The following is a 21502-nucleotide window of genomic DNA, read 5'->3' on the forward strand; positions in this document are numbered from 1 at the left end:
CGCATAGACTGTGGGACCTTAGTTCCCTGACCGGGGATTGAACACGGGCCCCAGCAGTGAAGGCGCTGAGTCCTAACCACTGGACGGCCAGGGTTCCCCCCTTCAACTTTGAAAACAGATCTAATTTAATGTAAATTTTAATGTATTTTTCATTCCAATTTAGAAGAATATGGAAGCACTGGGAAAGGTATACCATCATATGGATGTCCCTGATCAAGTTTCCTAATTAAAATATCGTAACACTTTAGACCACAGTGAAGCCTCTACATTACAAAATGTTGACACCCTTTGGATAGAGTATCGCTTATTACTGAAGAAGCAAAATTCCATTTGAGAAGGAGTTTAAAATACTTTGCCTTATAAACTACAAAAAAGGAAAAATATCACTGGCAAGCTGGACACCACGTGCATTGCAATTATTCCAAAGCTTTTCATATACTTTTTCAAACACTTTGTTCTAAATCAATAAATTAAAGGAGAATGCCTAAGGCCACTTTCTAAGGTAAAATAACTTTTCACCAGGAGGATTTTAATTAATAAAGTTAGGATGCCATAAATTTTTAAAATACATTTGTTATAAAACATCTATAACTGATGCTAAGAACTTGCACATAAACACAGATTGTAGCCCTCAACCACCTTGGCCTTGGACCATTACTAAAGTCCATGAGTTATTTACAACTTTGAGTGCTCCCTTATACCTCCAATTTATTTATCTTTTAAATTCCTAATATGTCTTTTAAAAAGAAAGTAATGATCCCCCAATTGTTAGCTTTGTTAGTTTTCTTGTAGTAGGAAGAACTTATTTACAAAACATAGATTGACAGATGGAAAATTCTGATAATAGAATGTATAAACAATTCTACTCCATGGATTTTAAAATAAATGATTTAGTGACCTTGATTCTCCTACACACTCTCTCAATGTTTCAAAGGAGAAAACTCTTTATGAAAAAACTTTTTTCAATTATATTTTCTATGGGTTTGTATCAAACATTTTTAGAGGGCAGAGGTGGGGTTTGCTTTATTTTTTTAATCAGAAACAGCTATACGTGTTATTCACTGAAGAAATGGGGTTCTATAAATTTGGTGTTCTGTTTACATTAAAAATTATCCAAATCCAAGTGATCGAGTTCTCTGTACCACAGTATTGGTAAAAGCATTTACAAGTTCCATCTGCCCATTATACCTGCACCATGGATGCCAAAGCTTTGTAGAATCTGTACCTGAAATAATTTAGCATAAGCACTTCACTTCACAAATGTGAAAATAAGGTTAAGTGATTTGTACAATGTAATCTGACAAACTATGTAAAGATCTAGGATCATACTTCAAGTCTTTTCACTATTTCTTAATTTTCTTCATTCTACTGACTCACTTTTAAAGTACAGCTTGCAAATATATGAATACATTTTCAAAGATAATTTACTCTCATCCTAAGTATTAAAAATTGCAGGCTTTTTTGTTGTCAATTATGATCCTCAAATCAGAAGGGGTATAACTTGTACACTCTTTCTAAAAAAGTAACTTTAACCTAAAATGCCTCATTCTAAGCCCTCAAAATATCAGTGTGGTCACGTTCTGTCCTTCCACACCCCCATTCTGCGTATGTGAAAATGTGTGTGTGTGTGTGTGTGCACGTGCATGTGTGGAAGGGGGAAGTGAGCACACATTTAAATTATAAGACAATTCTACAAAAGAGAATCTTCAAGTTTTTACATGGGCTTAGGAGTCTGAGAGTAACAAATCAATCTCAGGGAAATTATTTGTACTCCTCTAAAATAAATAAAAACAGTTTCACTGTATGCATGATGTTAAAGTAAGGCTATTGAAATACACCAAGAAAAATAAAAGACAGGTGGGTCTGAGGTAAAATAATACAAATGTAATTGAAAATATTAATAAGAATTCAGACTGTTAACTGTTAAAGACATTACAATAAAAAATGGCTCAGGGAAGAGAGCAAGCATAAAATTAGACCCAAATTACTGATGTCATAAAGCAGCAAAATAACTAAAGTAACTAGATGTGGTACATATATACAATGGAATATTGCTCAGCCATAAAAAAGAATGAAGTAATGTCATTTGCACCAACATGGATGAGCCTAGAGATTATCATACTAAGTGAAGTAAGTCAGAGAGAGAAAGACAAATATCATATAATACCACTCATATGTGGAATCTAATTTTAAAAAAAAGATACAAATGAACAGATTTACAAGACAGAAATAGACTTACAGATATTGAAAACAAACTTATGGTTACCAAAGGAGAAAGGTGGGGGGAGTAATAAATCAGGAGCTTGGGATGAACATACACATACTACTATATATAAGATAAATAACCAACAAGGACCTACTGTATAGCGCAGGAAACTACTCAATATTCTGTGATAACCTATATGAGAAAAGAATCTAAAAAATAATGAATATATGTATATGTTTATGTATAACTGAATCACTCTGCTGTACACCTGAAACTAACACAACATTGTAAATCAACTATACTCCAATAAAATTAAAATTAAAATAAACAAATTAAATTTAAAATTTTAAAAATAAAATAAAGTAACTTTAAAATATACACAAAGAAATAAGAGGGTATGATATATTCCTTACTAGATTATATAAAAGCGCAGAATTAATGTAACATGGGTCGCCGCTAAAATACTACATACCGTTTAGAGAACTTCAGAGAAAAGCAGTATAACTAAAGAAATGAACCAAATAACTTAAGGGGAAGGACTAAAGGAGTTTAAGAATTTGGCTAAGCCATAGTTATAGGAACACAGAGTAAGAGTTAAAATATTTTTCAGGGAAAAAGCAATAAAGAGTTCAAGGATTTATTGAGCATTCATCTCGTATGGTTGATCCCCTAGCCAACTACTCACAAATATACATTCTATTCCATTTTCCTCTGATTTGTATACATTCATAATTTCTCTTTTCTTTTGTTTTCCTGCTATCTTCTGTGCTACCAACTTGATTCATACCCTAGTCAAACTCTACCCAAGTACCAAAGTTTTTTAAATAACAAATCAATCCATCTAGATTCAGTACCTAGACAGCAAAATGAATCAATCACTATCTAAGTTCATCACTAACACAGATGAATAAATGGAACAATTTATCAGAGAAAATATTTGTTTATATTATTTAATGAGGCATAGTTATAAACATGGGATAAAACCATAAAGGGAAAATATTTCACAACTAAATAGAACACCCAACACTCTTTAAATATTTTACTGACAAGGAGAAAATTTACAACTACAAAAGACTCAATAACTTTAAAATTAATATAGTTTCGGTATTTAAAAAAGGGAGTGTACTACATAATAGAAAAGCTAAAATGCAATACCTGTATTTTTATTATCATCTATAACAAACCTCAATGCTTGAAAGCTACAGAGATTCTCCTAAGCTAGATAAAGGAAAACATTTTATGTTTTATGTTTGCTTTTTGTTAAAGTAAAAGTTTTAATTATCCAAAGTAAACAAACATAGAAGAATTATTAAATATTTTGAGTAATAAAAATTAAAAAGGACTTTTAAGTTATGCAACATTTAAACCTTGATAGGGCCTATATTATTCCACTCGCAAATAATTCAACATATCAGAATACTTTTAAGGCATAAAATGAAAGCATACCTAATGTTATGAGTGACTACATGCTTGTGAAACTTCTTGATAGTGAGTTATTAAATTAAGCCAAGAGACAAACCCTAGGACATGGAATAATTAAGTATCTGTCTGAATTCCTGATAAAGATGGCAAATTGAGCACACATATCTAATTCCTTTCCCTATCAAGAATCCACTGAAGTGACAGAAGAGAGATACTTAAAAATAATAGCATAAAAACTGTAAATTAGGACTTCCCTTGTGCCACAGTGGTTAAGAATCCACCTGTCAATGCAGGGGACAAGGGTTTGAGCCCTGGTCCGGCGAGATCCCACATGCCGCGGAGCAACTAAGACCATGCACCACAATCACTGAGCCTGAGCTCTAGAGTTCGTGAGCCACAACTACTGAACCCAAGTGCCACAACTACTGAAGCCCATGTGCCTAGAGCCCATGCTCTGCAACAAGAGAAGCCACCCAATGAGAAGCCCGTGCACCGCAACGAAGAGTAGCCCATGCTCGCCGCAAACTAAAGAAAGCCTGCACACAGCAACGAAGACCAAACGCAGCCATAAACAAACAAACAAATAAATAAATAAATATATTTATAAGAAAGAAAAAAAACCCTGTAAATTAAGTGAGGATGCAAATAACAAACATCAGTCCTTCCTAAGTAAAATACAAAATGGAGAATCCACAAAGGAAAAATATCAACAAATAAAGCTAAAAAAATGTAAGACTTCTGAGAAAGAAAATAGACTACAAATAAAATTATAAGACGGGGCAAACCTATAAGAAAATATTAGCAAAATACATTTTTTAACAGGACAAATGTAAGAATATATACGACGTCTGGGAATTGTTAGAAATAACTAAAAACATGGGCAAAGGATAGAAACGGGTTAAGCATTTCACAAAATATGAAATACAAAGGATCAATAAATATATAAAAAATGATCAACATAATTTTTAATCAGGGAAATACAAATTAAAACATTAAGATATTACTTTTTACTCATTAGTAAAAAATAAGAATTTCAGCCATCTGGAGAAAAAATAATAAATTGGCAAGATGCAAAAATGATCAAGACACATTGTTAAGTCAAAAAAGTAAGCTAAAGAGTAATAATCATACTATGTTAAAAATAACAGAGCGCGGGTGGTGAAAACCTAGCCAGGGTGGGAGGCGGCGTGGCTGCAGCACGGCGGGGAGGGCCCCGCCGGTCGCCTTCTGCAGCCGCGTCTCCGTCAGTTCCCGTCGCCGTCACTGGGGCGCCGTGCGGCTCCAGTCCGGGGCGGAAGCTGCGGCCATCGCGGCGGCCGGATCCGCGTCCCGCCTCAACGCCCGGAGGACATGCGGGAGAGAGAATGAGCCAGAGGGACACGCTGGTGCATCTGTTTGCCGGAGGATGTGGTGGTACGGTGGGAGCTATTCTGACATGTCCACTGGAAGTTGTAAAAACACGGCTGCAGTCATCTTCTGTGACACTTTATATCTCTGAAGTTCAGCTGAACACCATGGCTGGAGCCAGTGTCAATCGAGTAGTGTCTCCTGGACCTCTCCATTGTCTAAAGGTGATCTTGGAAAAAGAAGGGCCTCGTTCCCTGTTTAGAGGATTAGGCCCCAATTTAGTGGGGGTGGCCCCTTCCAGAGCAATATACTTTGCTGCTTATTCAAACTGCAAGGAAAAGTTGAATGGTTTATTTGATCCTGATTCTACCCAGGTACACATGATTTCAGCTGCAATGGCAGGCATTTACTGTACATTTCTCCCGAGAAAAGAGTGAGATCGTGTCATCTCATGCTCCCCATCCGCAGGTCACTTCCTGTAGAAATATGGACTAACTTAAACCTCGTTTTACCGCAATCACAGCGACCAACCCCATTTGGCTTATAAAGACTCGGTTACAGCTTGATGCAAGGAACCGTGGGGAAAAGCGAATGGGTGCTTTTGAGTGTGTCCGTAAAGTGTATCAGACAGATGGACTTAGAGGATTTTATAGGGCATGTCTGCTTCATATGCTGGCATATCAGAGACTGTTATCCATTTTGTTATTTATGAAAGTATTAAGCAAAAACTACTGGAATATAAGATTGCTTCTACGATGGAAAATGAAGAAGAGTCTGTAAAAGAAGCATCAGATTTTGTGGGAATGATGCTAGCTGCTGCCACCTCAAAAACGTGTGCCACAACTATAGCATATCCACATGAAGTTGTAAGAACAAGACTGCGTGAGGAGGGAACAAAATATAGATCCTTTTTTCAGACACTATCTTTGCTTGTTCAAGAAGAAGGCTATGGGTCTCTTTACCGTGGTCTGACAACTCATCTGGTGAGACAGATTCCAAACACAGCCATTATGATGGCCACCTATGAATTAGTGGTCTACCTGCTCAACGGATAGCACCACCAAGCTGCTGTACTATAAAGAGGGAAGACCAAAAGATACAGTGGACCATGGAGTACCGAAGCCAGCTTGGTGGACAGAAGGAAAATAGTGTGGGAACATGGAACTATACCTAAGTGGAAGTTTGGTTGTAGGAATTAAAGTAATCATAACCACATTACTTAGTCTTTTTAGTAATGTGAAAAAAAACCTTGGCTGCCTCCAAGAAAAAGCCTTTAGAAGCGCTCCTTCTTCAAAATTGCCATTTTCTCTACCATGTCCACAGGACACAGCTGGCATTTTGTTGATTTATGGCAATCAGAGTATAGTGTTTGTTCCATGAGCACTTTTCCAGTCTTCTAGACAAAGCCATCTGTAACTGTATAACTATCCAAAGATAGTATTGACAGTCATAAATTTCTAACTTCTGTATAATTCCTATAAAATTGAAAAATAACAATGATAGTAGTATTTTCACATTTCCTTGAGAGGAGCTGGCACTATATTTTAAAGTTAATCATTTGGCATTAGTAGTCACTGTTTTTGATGACAAATGAAGTAGTGTCTAAACATGTGTTTATTTTTAGCTTTAAAGTGTTTTGGTTTCCACTGCTCACAGGTGCTTTATGTTTAGCATAATGTGAACACTTAAATTGTTAATGTATCAACTTAAATGGTAATAGTTTGGGACACAATAAACCAGTAAAATGTTGATTCTTGGCCATTTCAAAAAAAAAAAATAACATAAGTTATTAATAGTGGTTTACTTCTGGGGAGGGGAGTAAAAGTAGAAGGGGAAGAGAAGAAATTGAGTTTTCCAATTTTGCTCTATGAACATATGTATTTCTTCAACCATTTCTAAGAATATAACCTTGTAGAAAGTTTAAAAAAAAAAGTTATAATATTAAATAAGAAGAAGGGGTATCATCTAAAAAGAAATTTTGCTAGATTTTTACAAAATGTAAGTAGGCAGGATAAAATTGACAGAAAAATAAAAGCAAAGCAAAATCACTGCCAAAGACACCACAGATAATTCTTTCTTAGAGAGTCTTGGAAGCAAGAAAGAGTTGGCTTTGAAACATACAGCAAGATAATTAAACTCATTCAGAATAGTTGAGTCAACTGAACCCTTCCTTCCTTCCCTCCCCTTCCCTGCCACATGCCCAAGCACTCTATTGGGAGGTCTACCCCATTCACTTACACTAAAGAGATCTGGTAGAGAAATATAACTAAACAGCTATTGAAGAAACCCAAACCAGCTACCAGAAAAACAACAATAAATGAAGGACCAAGATGAACAAAGGAGGACATAAAGAAAATTTAGGGATCAGAAGATATTCTACTGGAGGAGAATGAGGGGTTGGGGTGTCTACTTAGTATCCTTATGGAGTTTGAAGTAGACACTGTAGCCATAAAACAAGTACAGGGTGCAATGAAAAAGGACCAGAGAACAAGAAATATTATAGTTTACAATTACAGTTATCAAGAGCAAACATTCAATGGTTGTTGAAAGACAATGTTTTTTTAAAAAAAAAACTTTCAAAATGTAGAAAAGAAATAAAAATATATTTAAAATATGCAATAAAAGTTAAGAGATGAGGATGAATGACTCACAAGTCCAACAACCTAATATAATTAATTCAACAAATATTGTTCAGCACCTACTATGTACAAGACATTGTTTTAAACACTGAGGAAACAGCAGTGAATTTTAAAAAGTCCTCGCCTTACCATTAAGTCATAGGACAGACACTATAAATAAATCAACATCAGGTGCTATGAAAAAAATAAAGCAGGATAGAAGATAGTAGCAGAATGCTGTCATAGAGAGTGATCACTGTGCTTTGATACAGTAACAGTTGAGCAGAGACTTAAAGCAACAGAACAAGTCAGAAAGCAAGAAGAGAGGGAGTGGAGAAGGAAAATACTATGTATAAAATAGATAACTAATAAAAAACCTACTGTACAGCACAGGGAACTCTACTCAGTGCTCTGTGGTGACCTAAATGGGAAGGAAATCCAAAAAAGAGGGGATATATGTATACATATAGCTGATTCACTTCACTGTACAGCAGAAACTAACACAACATTGTAAAGCAACTATACCCCCCAAAAATAAAAAAATAAAAATAAAGAAATAAGAGAAGAAAACTGATATGAAACAAAGAAGACTTTCACACTGAAAGGGTCTGCCAAGAGCATCACACCTAAGACACATCCTGTGAAATATCAGAACTCAATGATAAAAAAAAAAAAGTTCTTAAAATTTCTGAGAGGAGGGAAAAAATAGATGTCCAAGAAAAGATAGCCTCAAGAAATCAAGAGCATTCTTATCAGCCACTGTGGACAATACATTCCAATGGCTACTGACATGCTCACAAAAAGGAGGAGTAATGACACACTCTGTGTCTCGAGGACACAACACTGCTTCTAAATATTCTTGTTAAAAGATTGAACATGAATCTGATCAAGCCTCTATATCTAATTATCAATTTACAGAAAAATAATGTTAAATAAAACATTGAGATGCAATCAGTAAATTCAAACTGAGAAACTCCGACAACCCAGCTTCTTCAAGAAATAAACTGCAAAGAGAGGAAGAAAGGGAGAGAAAGGGGAGTAGATTAAAAAGAGACTCAGTATCATCCAAATGCAATGTAGGGACCTTATTTGGATCCCGATTCTTACACATATAGTTTAAAAAATACTATAAGACAATCAGAGAAGTTTGAACACTGAATATTTTAGGATTAAAATTACATCATGACTGTTCTGTAATCCCTAATGAAATAATGGAACTAGACAATACTAAATCGCTATTAAAACCATTAGGCTGACAACACCTGACCCAATAGATAAATCTTAATATCACAATACCCACCAATGAACAACTAGGTTAAATTTGAACACTTTCTGAATACTATCTGATGATTTAAGAAATGCTACTTTTTAATGTATTATGATTATGTTTAAAAACCCACCTCTTATCTTTAAGAGATACATTGATACTAAAATATTTACAAATGAACTGAAAAGATGTAGGATTTGCTTTAAAATAACATAACGGGTAGGAAGCAGGTAGGAATATAGATGAAAAAAGATTAGACATAGGTGGATAACTGTTGAAGATGTAGCTGAGTACATGGGAATTAATATTCCTATTTTCTTTCCTATTTTTGCTTGAAAATTTCCAAAATAAAAAGGTTTTTTAAAGTAAATTTTTATTTAGAAACCTGTAACAACAGGTTTTAATACACACACACACACACACACAATGGAGAAGAAAATGAGAAAATCGAAATCCAATTTTCCTATCAAACAAACATAGAGTTGGTTATTAGAAGGGTTAAACTATTTTACTTTTTATATTTTAATTAGTTTTTCTCATCTGATTTGAAGTTATTCACGTTCAGTGGTTATGCCATTTAGAACAACACATTTCACCATCCTTCCCTCTAGAATCTCAACTCCCCAAGGCCTCCGGCGTTATCAATCTGCTGGAATCTCATTAGTAACAAAGCGTATGATATATTGGACAGCAGTGGTATGCCCCCATGGATTTCTTTTCTTAGACTACAGATAATTTCGGTTTTAAAAATTTTTAAGTTATGAAGAACACACTTTTAATGTATTCTAACTGTAGAAAGTCAGCTTGATAACTTTTAACATTTTTAGTGAGTTCCAGCCTTTTCAAGAAGCCAAAACTTTATTTTCTGAAAAAGAAACAAAACTGTTCTTTTAATATATGAGAATAATTTTTTTCTGGATAAGCCTTCAATCTTCCTCTCAGCAAAACTAACAGATCTTGGCTATTTTTTTTTCATGCAGTGTTTTAAACTACTGATTTAACTTTAAGTGCATCATGTTAACCATCATATTCAAAACTTAATCATGACATTAACCAACTATTACTCATAAAAAAGAAAATGCAAACAATTTAATACAGAAAAACTGTCTAGTATTCTACCAAACCCCTTGAACTATCCATTAAATTTCTGGATAAGTGATTGTCTGCTAGCCTGTAAACCTAACTTTTAAGAACCACTAATCCAGAGATTAGTCCAAGAATCAATAAATATTCACTCAGTATCTATTTACATAGGTGCTGTAAAGGCCACAGAAGTAGGCCTTACAAAATGCCACAGGTAGTGTAGACTAAATATGTGTGGCAGGATTTAAGACACAGGTTTTGCCTTCATGGTGCTTGAGGATGCTTAAAATATGAACATCACACTTTAAAGTGCTAAATTGTACAATATAAAGTATAATAGAATATCACAGTATATAAAGCAATAGTGAAAAGTCAAGGAGATCTTTACAGACATGTATTATTAAGTAGGTCTTAGAATCTAACAGGTGATACTGACAGGGGAGGAAACTCCCAAGTGTGAGGGACAGAATGGACAAAGGCAAAGTGTTAGATCTAAACTCAGTACAATATGTGAGCCTAACAGAATAAAACGCAGACGTGAGAATATAGAAGAGGGTAGTACCCAAAACTACTGCCTCTGAAGACATCACCATTCCAGGACAAAAAGCACAGTAGGAACCTCCTGCCAGCCTTTTACAATGGATCAGGTAAGTAAATATTTTGGGGTCACACTGGGGTACAATAACAGGCTAACACATGAGAGATTCCTGACCACCCTTCCTCTAGTAATCTGAAAGTAAACAGGAAGAACATATGTTTAAATGTCATTCATCACTTCTCCTACCATTTGATTAAACAGGATTCTAACATGAAAACATACAAAGGGGTTAAAAATGAAGACAGAGTAGCGTATTTACAAGCACTGCTGTTTAAAATCAGGCAACTGTTCTCCCCAAAGATTTGTTGGAACTTATGAATTTAAAAGGGCATCACACTCAAATATTCTCTGCTTGTAACATCTCAGTGCTCCGCAATCTGCCCATCCAAGGAAGGTGTTCTTAAACTCACCATCTACTTCACAATATGCCATGTTTCCTGCGACACTGCTTTAGTTTGTTTAAATATAAACATAAGCTTACAAAGAGATACTAAAGACTTGATGCTAATTTTAGATAATGTAAAAGTATCTTTTATATACTCATGCAGAAAGCAGCCAGTCATTATCAGTACGCCAAAAAAGTGGTAGTACATTTCATAAAACATAGAAATCCTACCCTAAAATTAAAAACACTTTCATTAAAGAAGTAGGAAAAATAATGAAAACTGTCAGTTTCACCCTAATTCTTTCCATAAAAGAAAATATGTGGAAGTAGTGAGAGCCTTTGGAAAAAATAACTATGTCACCTTAGAGTATATGGTACTGAAGGCAGAAAATGCAGTAAAAAGTGTCCTGTATGTTTTCAGAATGGTTGGAAAAAAGGTATAATCTCATGGGGAAGGATAGTTCAAGAGTGTAGAAAGATGCTCAAAAATAAAACTCTATCCAAACATTAATTATCCAAATGAGGAAATATCCAAAGAAATATAAGCTACAGAAGAATCTCTATGATGACCACATATTTTATAAAGGGCACACGATCAATGCTTAATATAAAAGACTGGTATGAATCTATACAAGCAATATAAACAAAGCTAAAGGCTAAGGGAAACAAACCAAAACATGGCTCAGTTTTGTTAAGACCAGAAAGAAAAACAAGCTTATGAGCAACTCACTCTTTGGGGTAGGTGGTAGAATATTAATGGATAAATATAACTAATATTCTATTTCACTTCTATCTTCTTTTTAAGAACCTTGTACATACTGGACAGGACAGAAGAGAAAGAAGGAATTCTTTTAGTCATCTATCCATCCACTTACTCATTCAAAAGAATATGAGTACCCACTATAGACAAGCAGTGAAGACTTAAAGAATCCTAAGACGTAATCCTTTACCTTACAGTACCTAAATTTAGGTTCTCATAAATGCTTCTTGAATTGAAAACAATTATTAATTATTGGACAGTGTTATAACAGAAGTAAATAAACAGGCAACTATGGACTTTAGTTAGTAATAATGCATTAATAGTGCCTCATCAATTTTAACAAATTTACCACACTAATGCAAGATGATAATATGGGAAACTAGGAGAAGTGGTGCTAAGTGGGTATACAGGAGCTCTGTACTTTCCACTAAATTTTTTGTAAACCTAATTTAAAGCTGTTCAAAAAATTTTTAAGTATTAGTTTTTAAAAATAAAAATAAAGCTTGTTAACTACAAGCTCAGTATGTATCAACTATATGATGTGGCAACCAAAACGGCTGATTAAATCATAGGCTAGGTGTGAGGTGTATAAAAAGTTCAGGAACTGCTAACAAAATTGATTTCAAGCCTAGTATTTACATCTTTCTTTTGGTAGCAGCACTTCTATATAAGGAGGTGCTTTTCCCAATGAACTGGATGAGAACATAGTGGCTGAAAAACGCAGAGGATCCAAACATCTGAGGAAGGTTTGGAGTATGCAACCTCCAAAGTAGCTCCCCTAAGAGTGTGTCTAGGATCCTATGAAATGTATCACAAGATAGAATGTTTAAAATGAGTACAATTTAAAGAAACATGGAAATAAACATTTCTCTCAGAATACTGAAGCAAATTCATAATTTCATTCTTGATAAAAAACACACAGAGCATTATGCATCCAAAAACCTTATCAGTTTACTTTTTTTTTTTAATCCAGAAAAGTCTCACATTCAAATGCAACAGAGGGGCCTTCCAAAGGTACAGGAACAGTATGGGCTAATTTGCCATATAAAATGTAATTTTCACCCTTTCATTCAACTACTACTCATAGAAAGAGACAAATTAAAAAGCAGGGAGGATCATATTGGTGTCATTGCCGGTAATAACTTGTGAAAAAGCTCAAAGGAATGAGAAAAGAAATGTAAATTCTTATGCCACACCGATGGTTACACCACAATCTCTTTTTACTTCACCAATTGCTGAACTGGATAGCATTTCCCCAGAACAAGTTTTTTAAAATCTTTTAAAGAAGTTAACTCATGTTGAAAAGCTGCATTCTGTGAATACGTATTTGTTAGAGTCAGTCAAGGAGATAATCAAGGGCAAGGAGAAAAGGAATTAGACTCAAACTTTGAAAACAAATCAGTAGTACACATGCTTCTCTGCTTCCAACTCCAGAACAGCCTTCTAACACTTTCTTTTCAGTCTCCCCTCAGCTCTCTAACACTCCTACCTGCAATTTTGGTTTTCAAAGGAAGAGGCAGCACAGAGCTCATCTGCCAATCCAGAGACTTCTTCATGTAAAACTTTTGGCCTACAAATGCTACTTAATTAACTGATGATCTTCATTCTCTCTCCCTTTACAGTGCAATAAAAGTCTCTGATGACATTTTTCTCATTATCTTTTCAATTTTTTATAACTTGTACTTATTCCTTCATGGTTGTAAAGTTCTTTTCAGCAAAACTCAACCCCTTTGTAACTGCAAACTGATTTCTTCATTCTTTTTTATTCTAGTGCCTCTCTGTACCTACCTTCCCTTCTCCTAGTGCAGTACTACCTCAGAACAACAACAGAAGCAATAAGAACAAAAATTGAGTTTTTCCATTTCTCTCTCACCTTAAGGACTCAAATAGTCTCACACAATTTTATGTTTAATATCTTTGCTAAATGATGGAAAATATCCCATATAAAATTTAATTTTTTTGAAGTAATAAATGAATACATTATGGCCACCATCAATCCTTTATAATAGTCTAAAAGAGTGGTCTCTCAACTTCATTATTTACATAAACCTATCAGTGAAAACATTTTTAAGTACCTGTCCAACTACATATTTTTTATTTACTTATAAATTAATACATAATTAATATGAACCATTACAATTACATATATGTAACTGAAAATTTTAAAAGGGAGAGGTTTAAATATATAAGTTTATATGTATTTATTTACTTTAGAAGCTCTAGTATTTTCATCTTGCATTCCCAGGGAGTGTGTATAATTACACTGTGGTGACCAGTGGTCTGAAAGGCTGAAAGAAGCCCAAAGAAAATACCTATTCTAAACTTTCATCACATGGTTTAACCACTGAAAACAATTTTCCCCTATTAAAGTCTACTTTTCAAATTCTTGAAGCTCTCAACAAGATAATTCTTAAAGCTGTCTATCATTCATTAACTGTTTTTTATTTATTTATTTATTTATTTATTTATTTTTGGCTGTGTTGGGTCTTCGTTGCGGTGCACAGGCTTTCTCTAGTTGCTGTGAGCAGGGGCTACTCTTGCTGCGGAGTGCAGGCTTCTCATTGCAGTGGCTTCTTCTGTTGCAAAGCACGGGCTCTAGGCACGTGGGCTTCAGTAGTTGTGGCACGCAGGCTCCAGTAGTTGTGGCTCATGGGCTCTAGAGCACAGGCTCAGTAGTTGTGGCACATGGGCTTAGTTGCTCTGCGGCATGTGGGATCTTCCCGGACCAGGGATCAAACCCGTGTGCCCTGCACTGGCAGGCGGATTCTTAACCACTGCGCCATCAGGGAAGTCCTATCATTCATTAACTCTTGAATTAGAAGGCCAAAATATAATTGCATGAGGCAACTACATTCCTTTAAAAAAAAAAAGTGACAAGATTTGAGTCTAACCACAGCAAAAGTCTGTGCATTTTGTGTGTGTGTTTGCACATATTTCTCTAATAGAAAAGAGGAATAATTTGCACATGAGAAAGTTAATGTAAAAGATTCAGAGTAAAATGTAGTCAATGTCTTATTAATTTTCATCATTTTATACACCATGTGGTTACATTACTTATTTTTATAACTGTATTCAAATGAATGCATCTTAAGGAACCATCATACAGCTTAAAGACTAAAAAATCAAGCATCTTTTTCTCTAATAGAAAAATGTAGAGATAGAAAAAATTGTATATCTCATTCTTCTTCCATTAAACAATTTAATAAAACAGTTACTAAGAAGCACTCTTCACAAGTGCAGACACTGCTCTAGGCCCTGTTCTTTAGAAAATCTGATAGAAAGGAACTTCAAGATCAAGGCCAAACATCCAAATATTTAAACATTGTGAGCATCTGCTCTACAACAGCACCACCAAGTGGCCATTTGTGTAACCTGTGTTCAAACACCTTCAGCAATAGGGATGTATCTCAGAAGGCAGCCCAATGCATTTTCTGATACATCTGATTATTTGAAATAAATATATCGATCCAAACATGTTTAATGATAACCTTATCTACTGGCCCTGCTTTTATTCTCAAATTCTCAATACAGAACAAGCCTAATCAGTCTTCTACTTAATAGCCCTTCAAATATTTTAAAGGGACTACTATAAACCTCAACTCTTCTCGTCCACCTAAATACACAATTTTAACTTAGCTATTTAATCATGTATAGTAAAAAAAAAAAACTTCTCATAACAATTTCCAAGAAGGAATGCAAACATAAGAGCTTAATTCTTGAAGTTACAAAGGAGAATAATTTGCAAAATTACACATACCCCAGTTGTAAACTTTAAAGCAAAAATTTTAATTGTTTTAATATTACTAAATGTCTTAAATTTATTTATTTATAGATAAATATATAGAAGAGAATTCATTAAGATTAGCAAAGATTTGTTTGATATTTTTAAAGTATTTTCTATGCATTGAAATACCTTTGACAAACAGCAGTTTCATTTTTTCTTAACTGTAGCACAAATGACTAATTTAGAAAATTTATATAAACCATTCTTACACAACTACCCTTCTGCTAAAAATGAATGACTTAGGACACTAATCCTAATCCTAGTTTACTACAGGACCAATCAATCAACTAGTAGATTATATTTACATTTAAATGTTTGCACAGTGAAGGTGAACGTTAGTGTACAATCTGATACTCACCTTCAGCACAGCCAGTTTCATAAATAAATTTCCTATTGATAAGATAAATAATACCAGTACTAGACAAAGAAATGCCAATTCCAATCTACCTAATCCATAGTCACTGTTTCTCAATACTGAGTATTTTAGAAGCTGAAAAAACTGAAAATATAATTTAAATAACTTGTCGGTATCATATACCATTAATAAGGCATATAAGATTTATTTTATCCTGAAAGAACAAAGAGAAAATTCAATGCTGCTTTATATTTTGGTCTACTGAGCAAAGGGTTACTTTAGTACTAAATAAGCTTCAATGAATTTTCTTAAATGGTCAAGCCATTAAATAAAATGACAACGCATTCACAAGGAGAATTATGCTCTGTTTTTATTGAGCTAATAACCGTGAGCAAAAATAGAAAGTTACAGATAATATTAAATCAATTTTGAAAGTCCTGCATATTAAAAACAGACAATGTTATTAGTTCATTTAAAATAAAGGCAATAATCTTCATTGAGCCTGTCAGGATTTGTTTCCTGGGGTACCTCACCTTCTTGGTTAACTCCAAGCAAGTTAGTTACTATCTGGTTCAGATTTCAGCTATACTAATATTTGTCTGTAAAAAGTTCTATATAATTGAATCTTCTAAATAACTTACGTTTATCCCATTATGCAACAAAATGTTAAATTTTAACCATTTCATAGGCATTCTTCTAAAAGACTTCACTTATTTCTCTGCTTTCTAAAAAGAGCTGAAATTTAATTTAACCATTTTCTACAAATTTAGTTACAGTATGAACATGAACTGTACTGCACAATGGTAACTGCTGTGCTTGGATCTCCTGTTTCCTCTCCTCTGCTTGCTGTCACTTACTGATGACAGTGTGTTCTTGATGTTTCTGAGGCTGAGGTGAGAACCCAAGAGTGTCTATAAAGGCTCCTGAGCATAGAAAACTAGGCTTTGTGATATCTGGTTACTGAGTTATTTTTCTCTCCTTCTTCACCTCCATCGCTAATTTTCCAATGACTGAAGTTACCATAAAAAAAAAAAAAAAATCACAGCAAAATAGGCTGTTAGCACCAGGAAGGGAATTCTGAAGAGAGCTCCAGGTGCCTGAACACAGGAGCAGAAAAACCCCTTCGCTTAGAGGGCAGCACTGGCTAATTTGCACAATGAGGTCTCCATTCTTTTTTCCCTGGGAACTGGAATCAACTTGCCCATTCTAGACTTTTCTATCCTTTATATGGCATTCTTTTTTTAAATTTATTTTTCAGGATTTTTTTTTTAACATCTTTACTGGAGTATAATTGGTTTACAATGTTGTGTTAGTTTCTGCTGCAAAACAAAGTGAATCAGCTGTATGTATACATATATGGCATTCTTCTCTCCACAGATAATTTAATAGCACAGTCTCCACACCCCCTGCTCATTAAATGCAAAGAACAGAACAAAGGCAGAAACAACAGCAGTGCTGTCAAATTACACATGGGGCATAAGAGTTAAATGACCATGACTACATTATATGGAAACGATGTGTGCTTGGCATGTATTGATACACGACAAACAAATGTAAATAAAACTATGAATCTGAGTTTCTGTCTGTGGGGGTGCTGAGAAGGAGTAAGGGCACAGAGATGTAATTTTGTCTGGCACTGGAATTCTCAAAATCATCAGAAATATTTATAAACACCAGAGTACGTAAGTTAGAATTACAGAAAATCTACATTTTGTTCTCACTACATATAAACTGAAGGAATCACAAAATTAATTAATCAACTTTTTCCCTTTCTTTTTTTTTTTAAATACATATTTTGTTTTTTTGTTTTTTGTTTTTAATTAATTTATTTAATTTATTTATTTTTGGATGCATTGGGTCTTTGTTGCTGCACGCGGGCTTTCTCTTGTTGCGGCGAGCGGGGGCTACTCTTCATTGCGGTGCGCAGGCTTCTCATTATGGTGGCTTCTCTTGTTGCAGAGCACGGGCTCTAGGCACGTGGGCTTCAGTAGTTGTGGCCTGCGGGCTCTAGAGAGCAGGCTCAGTAGTTGCGGTGCACGGGCTTAGTTGCTCGGCAGCATGTGGGATCTTCCGGGACCAGGGATCGTACCCGTGTCCCCTGCACTGGCAGGTGGATTCTTAACTACTGTGCCACCAGGGAAGTCCCTCCCTTTCTTAATTAAGCATTAGTAGTACAGGCCACGGCTTAAAAAAAGAAATTCTGCCCAAGTAAACTGATGACCTGTTTCTCTCTACCAAATAAGTTCTTATGATTCAAGTTTTAGAGAGACTATTCTAAGCCATCAAAGACTAGTTGCCTACAAAATAAACAACATAACCCTCTTGGCTGCAACAGATTCTCACTGCTCTGAAGTAATTTTTATCAGGAAAATGGAAAAATGTGACGTAATCTTTGACTAGCTAATAAAAATTTATTTTTACATTCAGTTTTCCCTACTAGGCATGAGAAAAAAACAACAACAAAAAAAGACATCTAAAAATTAGCCCTATTCATCTACCTGGCTTGAATAAATAACAACTACCATTTTACTTCTGTTAGCTGGTAATGTCAAAAATTACTGATTTATAGAAAATAATATATGAGGAAGAAAGTAAACAAGGACAAAATATCTAGCAAAAAAAACAGAAAAAAGTTACCCTATAAAACTTTTTTCCCCATATACAACCCAAAGCTATCCAGTTAACACAGAGCTACACTATCTTGGAGGTGAGAATACATAATAGATTACGGAATTAAAACTATTCAAAAATGACACCTTTCTGTTGGCATCTGTAACCATACAGCACTAAGACAAGAACCACTCCAACGGCTAAAGGAGTCATGAAATAAAGGATGTATATCTTACTCTTGATCTTAGACTAAATAAACTATTTTGTTTCCCTATCTATAAAATGGGGGCAAACTGGAAGACTGTGAAAATTTATTATTGGTAAAATGCTTATAATTTTCAGGTAAAATGTTACAGAAAAAGTTAAGTATGTGATCCATACCTTGTCTTAATTCCAAACCTTCAGGTTGCTTGTTCTCTCTCAGGGATGAAGTAGAATCTATACAGGTGTCTTGTCTGAGGAATGAAAATAAATAAAAACAATTTTTTAAACATTATTCAGTGAAGTAATATTTACTGCTGAGGTTCCTAGAATTAAGTTATACACTTGAGAAGACACACTGAATTCTTCTCAGCCCCCAGGGTACCATTCAGTACATTCTGGAAACTCAGAAACATGTATACAAGTGTCAGAAGCAGCGGCTATAAACTACTACCAATTTAAGTAGTATACTTTGTAAAATCAAGGGACAAACCTGGAATGAATACCGAGGTTAATTTCCTCTCCCTTCCAATACTCTGCAGGGTAGCTGATGGGAGAAATCATAACTCACAGAAGAATTCCAGTAATTTTTCAAGTTCAACTGTTAAATTTAATGTGTACGCTGCCATTCAATTTATTTTATATTCATCTTATTTCATACCTCAAATGCTTTGGTGTCTACAGGATGTGGAAAATACATATCTTATTTGTAATATACATATGTAACCAAAGTAAATGGATTATGTATAAGATCATGCCATAAAAAAAGTTCTTGATTAACTATTTCTGCAAAAGAGCTGTAAACTAAACTAATACTCTTTCTTAGAGAGCATTACACCATCATAATATTGATGTTACAAATACTTTACAGCAAAAGTCAAGACATTAATTATTGTAAATATTCAAAATAACTGTTTTCTTTAAAATACACATCTATTACCTTCTGAGAATTTTTACACACACCCTAAGACTAACATACTAGAAATATCTCGGAAATTTTCATATTCACAAAACTTTTTATATCCACTTAATAACAAATCCCTCAAATAACTAAAGGATAAAGACTTGTGATCATTTCTTTGAGAAGTTTACAATTTTCTTTCCAGTCAACACATTTGGCACTTATAAGCTTGTTCTGTATTAGAACTTTACTAATACAAGTACAAACTCAAATAGAAACTTTGAAAATATTTAACTTGGTATTATGACATCGTAAAGATTTATAATTGAGATAGCTCCATTTTTTATCCTTCTTTCTGTCTAATGTCGCCTACTCAGATTTTATTCTTTCACCAGAATGACTAGCAGATCCCAAGGAGGATATCAACAACACCCCCTGGCAATCTGGGGGCAGATTAAATGCCAATATATCACATTAAAAGCTTTGCAAAGGGGACTTCCCTGGTGGCACAGTGGTTAAGAATCTGCCTACCAATGCAGGGGACAAGGGTTCGATCCCTGGTCCAGGAAGATCCCACATGCCACGGAGCAACTAAGCCAGCGCACCACAACTACTGAGCCTGCGCTCTAGAGTCCACGAGCCACAACTACTGAAGCCTGTGCACCTAGAGCCCATGGCAAGAGAAGCCACCGCAACGAAGAGTAGCCCCCGCTCGCCGCCACTAAAGAAAGCCCGCGCACAGCAACGAAGACCCAACTCAGCCAAAAGAAAAAGAAAAAAAAAAAGCTTTGCAAAGAATAAAGTTAAAATATGCCACCTCAAGCCTTACGTCAAGTTAGATTTTACCTACTGGGAACATTAATCTATTTCTAAGTATATTCCTTTAGAGAAAATGTTTGTTTGCTCTTATACCTGAATGGCACTTATTTCTCTTCTAAACACATACACCTAACATTTTTAAAAAATGACTTGAACAAAAACATAATGTAACATCAACATTAAAAGGACCATGGGCATTTGCAATACCTAATAAAGACACAACATCACTCACGCAATATTATAGCTGAGAATGTATAACCTATATCATGAGGAATCATCAGACAAACTGCAAGTGGAAATGAGTAATGTTCTACTAAAAAGAGGGAGGGGAGTTAAAGTCAATGTTATAAAAGACAAAGAAAGGCTGTGGAAATATTCCAGGTTAAAGGAGGCTAAAGAGTCATGACAATTAAATATTATAACTGACTTGAGACTGCTCAACTGGAGGGGGAAAACATTATAAAGGATATTACTGAATCAAGTCAAACTAAAATACTGATGGCAGATTGGATAAAAGTATCAATGTTAAATTTACTAAAGCTGAATTTACTGAAGTTAACAATGTATTGTGGTTATACGAAAAAGAATATCACTATTTTAGGAAAAGTACAATGTAGTATTTAGAGGTAAGGTGTCATGATGTATGTAACTTAGCCTCAAATGTTTCAGAAGAAAATATACAAGTATATAAAGAGAAGGTGTGCAAATGGGACTAAATGTTAATAATAGGTAAATCCAGGTAAAGGATATATGTATGTTTCTTGTACTATTCTTATTCCTGCAACATTTTAATAATTCTGAAATTATTTCCAAATAAATTTTTTAAATTAATAATAATGTAGTGAAATGCATTATTTTATGCATTATTTGATTTTCTCTGTGAAAGCTCCTTGAATCGCCTTCAAATAAAACTGGACCCCTCTATAAAGACTATCTCTGCCGTCATAAACAAATTTTTTTACTGCCCAAAGTGAATGTTTATAATGTTCTGTTTTCTCTTAAGTTGGATTTGATCAGGCTGTTGAAGAAAGTCACCAAAAAAAACTTCAGACAGTAGAGGTAGTACACCGCCTTGTGGCTGAAAAGTGAAAAGCTAGATGCTTTTACATCAGTATCATCGGAAGCTGAAAAAATGTTTCAGAAAAT

General features: G+C 34.6%; 2 protein-coding genes across 3 annotated transcripts in view; one reads left to right on the forward strand and one right to left on the reverse strand.

The window, feature by feature from the left end:
• The window catches only part of CAAP1 (caspase activity and apoptosis inhibitor 1), a 55022-nt gene that overhangs the window by 1644 nt on the left and 31876 nt on the right, over positions 1-21502 (reverse strand). For both annotated transcript variants that reach the window (XM_068552445.1, XM_068552444.1), the window contains exon 5: positions 18817-18890. In XM_068552445.1, the coding sequence (XP_068408546.1) occupies positions 18817-18890 (74 nt within the window). The remainder of the gene's footprint in view (positions 1-18816; positions 18891-21502) is intronic.
• On the forward strand, positions 4810-6439 carry LOC137770739 (solute carrier family 25 member 36-like). The gene is given in 3 exon segments (XM_068553611.1): positions 4810-5377; positions 5481-5624; positions 5627-6439. Coding segments are annotated over 3 exon segments (933 nt in total). The 5' UTR covers positions 4810-4992; the 3' UTR covers positions 6031-6439.

Source organism: Eschrichtius robustus, chromosome 10, assembly GCF_028021215.1.
Source record: "Eschrichtius robustus isolate mEscRob2 chromosome 10, mEscRob2.pri, whole genome shotgun sequence".
Classification (NCBI taxonomy): domain Eukaryota; kingdom Metazoa; phylum Chordata; class Mammalia; order Artiodactyla; family Eschrichtiidae; genus Eschrichtius; species Eschrichtius robustus.